Source organism: Sardina pilchardus, chromosome 12 (genome assembly GCF_963854185.1).
Source record: "Sardina pilchardus chromosome 12, fSarPil1.1, whole genome shotgun sequence".
Taxonomy (NCBI): Eukaryota; Metazoa; Chordata; class Actinopteri; order Clupeiformes; family Clupeidae; genus Sardina; species Sardina pilchardus.
The window spans coordinates 22,169,864-22,174,152 of record NC_085005.1 but is presented as its reverse complement, the minus strand read 5'-3'; the positions used below and the strand labels follow the sequence as shown (position 1 = coordinate 22,174,152).

At 45.3% G+C, this 4,289-nt stretch overlaps 1 protein-coding gene across 1 annotated transcript in view; it reads right to left on the bottom strand.

Annotated features, from left to right (window-relative positions):
- LOC134097397 (uncharacterized) overlaps nucleotides 1-2,965 on the bottom strand; it is a 4,868-nt gene extending 1,903 nt beyond the window's left edge. The window contains exon 1 of the mRNA XM_062550278.1: nucleotides 2,069-2,965. Coding sequence (XP_062406262.1) covers nucleotides 2,069-2,965 — 897 coding nt within the window. The remainder of the gene's footprint in view (nucleotides 1-2,068) is intronic.
- Between the last annotated feature and the right edge of the window lie 1,324 nt (nucleotides 2,966-4,289).

Sequence of the window (4,289 nt, the reverse complement as noted above, 5' to 3'; positions counted from 1 at the left end):
ACCACCCAGGTGCAATACAGGCCTCCTCCTACTTCCTACCTATATTACGCACACACCTTTACCTGTGCTCACTACTGCCCCCAGGTGTCTAAACCAAATAATGATTAAACTAAGCTCGATAAACTAAACATAAATCAAAACAATTAACTAAACAAATAACTAGCAAAATAATATTACAAAACATATTACTAATGTGAGCAAATCATAATAATCATAATCATAATAATAATAAACAAATTAATTAGCAAATTACGACCACTTGAACACAGTAAACCAAGTGTAGCTCTAACACTCCGGCCCCTAATTGTGCACTATCACAATTACTGAACTATAAAAAACGGAGCTACACATTAATCTACTATTCTGACTACATCAGGCACAGATGTCTTCTTGCCCGACCTGCAAGAGAAAGAAAGAAAGAAAGATGGAGAGAAAAGGAGAGAGAGATAGATAGAGAGTCAGTGAATGATCACACTGCCGTCTCCAGCAGTAGGCACAGCTTCGTCACAGGCCTCTCCAGGATGCTGGTCTTTGTTTGGAGGCGGACGGAGCGCACAAAGCCCTTCACATCTGATCTGACATCTAGAACTTTCCCCATCATCCAGGATCCTCTTGGAGCTGTAGCATCTGCCACAAGAACAACATCTCCAGGTGTGAGATTTCTTCTTAGTGATGTCCATTTTTGTCTCTGTTGCATCAATGGCAGGTACTCAGATATCCACCTCTTCCAGAAAAGTTCCGCCATGTACTGTATCTGCTTCCATCTTTTTCTGACGTACAGATCATTTCTATCAAACAGTCCTGGTGGCATAATTGGTTTACCTTTCAACAGCAGAATGTGATTCGGCGTCAAAGCTTCCAGGTCATTTGAATCATCTGAGGTCTTTGTAATGGGCCTATCATTCAAGATTGCCTCAGCTTCGCAAAAGATTGTTTGGAGGCCTTCATCGTCCAGGGTCTGCTGCTTAAGGACTGAGGTAAGAACGCTCTTCACTGAGCGAATCAGGCGCTCCCAAACACCACCTTGATGGGAAGCCGCTGGGGTGTTGAATCTCCATTCTATGCCATCCTGAAGAAAGGCTCTTTGAATTTTATCATGATTCAGAGAAGTCAGACTTTCTTTGAGCTCACGGCTGGCTCCAACAAAGTTAGTTCCATTGTCAGACCTGATGGTTGAGACTGGGCCTCGTCTGCAAAGGAACCGTCTCACTGAGTTTATACAGGAGTCTGTATCCAACGTGTATGCTACTTCCAAGTGTACAGCACGGCTGGTCATGCAGGTGAAGAGCACTCCGTATCTTTTGACAAGACCCCTGCCTCTTTTAACTTCAATGGGCCCAAAGTAATCAATGCCAACATGAGTGAAAGGGGCTTCATCCGGCAACACTCTTTCGGCGGGTAAGTCCGCCATCTTTTGTTCAAGGAGTTTTCCTCTGTTGCGTCTGCAAACAACACAATCTGATATGACCTTTCTAGCAGCAGAGTTTGCATTTATAATCCAATACTTCTGCATTAACTTGGACAACATATAATTTCTTCCAGCATGACCTATCTGCTGATGAATGTGGCGCAGAATTAGTGTTGATACATGCATGTCTTTTGACAGAATAGCAGGACACTTGGATTCCACTGGCAGTGCGGCCTTGCCTAACCGCCCACCCACTCTGAGGATCTCACCATCCATCACTGGGTCCAATCTGTACAGTGGACTGTCCTTGGATATGGGTTTCACACCACTCTGCAACAAGGTGATTTCATCCTTAAAACGGTGATGCTGCACATACCGGATGATTGACAGCTCTGCCCTGGTCACATCTTGAGGCGTCAAACTCTGTCCTTTGAGCGTAGCCTTAAAGCTCTGCATTTGGCTTTCCACCTGCTGATTGCAGTCTGGAGTGTCCCTTAGGTCAGCAGAGGCATAAAGTTCCTTTCTCCTATGTCCCAATAACACAAGAGTGTCCTTGATCTTAAGAAGCCAAGCTACGGCTACTTGCAATCTCCTCCAAGATGAAAAGTAATGGATCAGGTGGCTCATGGCATTGTCTGTGTCTTTAACAGTAGCATTTACCATCAAGTCCCTTTTGATTTCAGGATCAGCGCCAGGAATCACCTGAAGGTCTACATCTAACTTAGGCCACTCATCCTTGGCCTTGTAGAGGAAATCAGGTCCCATCATCCATCTCCTTCTGTTCAGGAGGTCTTCTGCCCTCATCCCTCTTGAAGCATCATCGGCTGGATTTTCCTTTGTCCCCACATACCTCCACTGGTCAACGTCAGTTGCCTCTCTGATGACTGCTACTCTGTTGGCCACAAAGGTATGGAATCGCCGGCTTTCATTTGAAATGTATTTAAGGACTGTTGTGCTGTCGGTCCAGAAAACTGACTTTTCCAGCTTGAGTTGCAACTCCTTCTGTAGCATTCGGTCCACTCTTACAGCGAGGACTGCAGCTGTTAGCTCCAAGCGAGGAATTGTCGTCTGCTTGAGCGGAGCAACTCTGGCCTTCCCCATCATAAATGCAACATGCACCTTATTGTCCCTTTCCAGTCTTAAGTAAGAGACAGCTCCATACCCGACCTCACTGGCGTCAGAGAAGTGGTGAAGCTGTACAGTGACAGGGTTGCCAAAGTCTTTAGGCTTGATGCAACGATCAATCTTGAATTCTGCCACCTTGTGGAGATCTTCCAACCAGCCAGCCCATTGCTTAGCGAGAACATGGGGAATATCTTCGTCCCATCCGAGGTTTCTTTTACAGAGTTCCTGCAGTAACATCTTAGCCATCATGCTGAATGGCGCAAGGAAGCCCAATGGGTCGTACAGGGAGCTGACCACCGAAAGAATTCCTCTTCTCGTCTGTGGCTGCTCCTTTGCTGAGGTCTTAAATCCAAAATGGTCAGTCTCAACGTACCACTGTAGTCCTAATGTACGTTCAACAGGAAGTTGATCTGTATCCAAATCCAGCTCCATCATATCCTTTGCTCTGTGGCCTTCGCTGACAGAGCGCAGTACTGCATGACTATTGCTGGCCCACTTCGACAGAGTGAATCCTCCCTTTTGACAAAGTGCAGTTAAATCCTGGATCATTTTCCTAGCTTCCTCTTCTGAGGCCATTGAACGGAGGCAATCATCGACATAAAAGTTATTTTTCACTGTACTCACAACCTCTGGGGGGAAGTGTTCTGCGTTGTCATCTGCAGTTCTCCTCAAGGCATAATTGGCACAGCTTGGCGATGACGCAGCTCCAAATAGATGTACCTTCATGCGATATTCCTGCGGAGCTTGTGCAGTGTCACCACCTGGCCACCAGAGGAAGCGGAGAAAGTTGACGTGTTTGTTTGAGACATGAACCTGGTGAAACATAGATTGGATATCAGCCACTATTGCAATAGGCTCCTGCCTAAACCGGACAAAAACTCCAATGAGGCTGTTGGTGAGATCGGGCCCTTGCAAAAGCTGACTATTGAGTGATGTTCCTTTATATGAGGCTGCACAATCAAACACAACTCTTAGCTTGCCCTTCTGAGGATGATACACCCCATGGTGAGGGATATACCAAGTTTTCCCACTGCTCTGTGTCAGCTGGTCAAGAGGAACTGGCTCGGCATGTCCCTGTGTTATTATTTCATTTAGGAATGTGGTGTATTCCTCCTTAAACACACTGTTCCTGTCAAACTTTCTTTTCAGGCTACATAAGCGCTGCTCTGCTATATAGCGATTATCTGGCAGGGTAACATTTTCCTTCCTGAATGGCAGGTCAATGCAATAATGACCTCCAATTAGTTTTGCTGTGCTATTGACAATATGCATGAACTTAATATCTTCTCTGGACATTTCAATCTGCTCTTCTGATGAGTTCTCATTAAAGTCATGGTGATACTGTTTTACAAGCATTTCCTGCAGGTGTTCAACAGAAATGCGGTTTGTTGTTACAGCAGAATAGCCACGCTTACCTCTACAGCTTCCACTATGAAGAGGACCATTAACGACCCAGCCAACCCTGGTTCTGACAGCGTATGGGCCTTCATTTATGCTATTTACCACTTCCCATGGCTCCAAAATCTTAGGAGCATCAGTTCCAATAAGCAGATCAACATTTGCATGAATGTCATGGAGTATTACATCCTTCAAATACGGCCATGGATCAATATCTGCTTGTCGTGGAATATTAAGTGTAGACACAGGTATAGTTCTTTGAGTCAAAACATCAGGAAGCTCTATGAAGTCTTCAACACCCATGCCAGACACTTCAAGACCTGACAAAACATGAGCATTCACAACCTTTTGTTGGCCC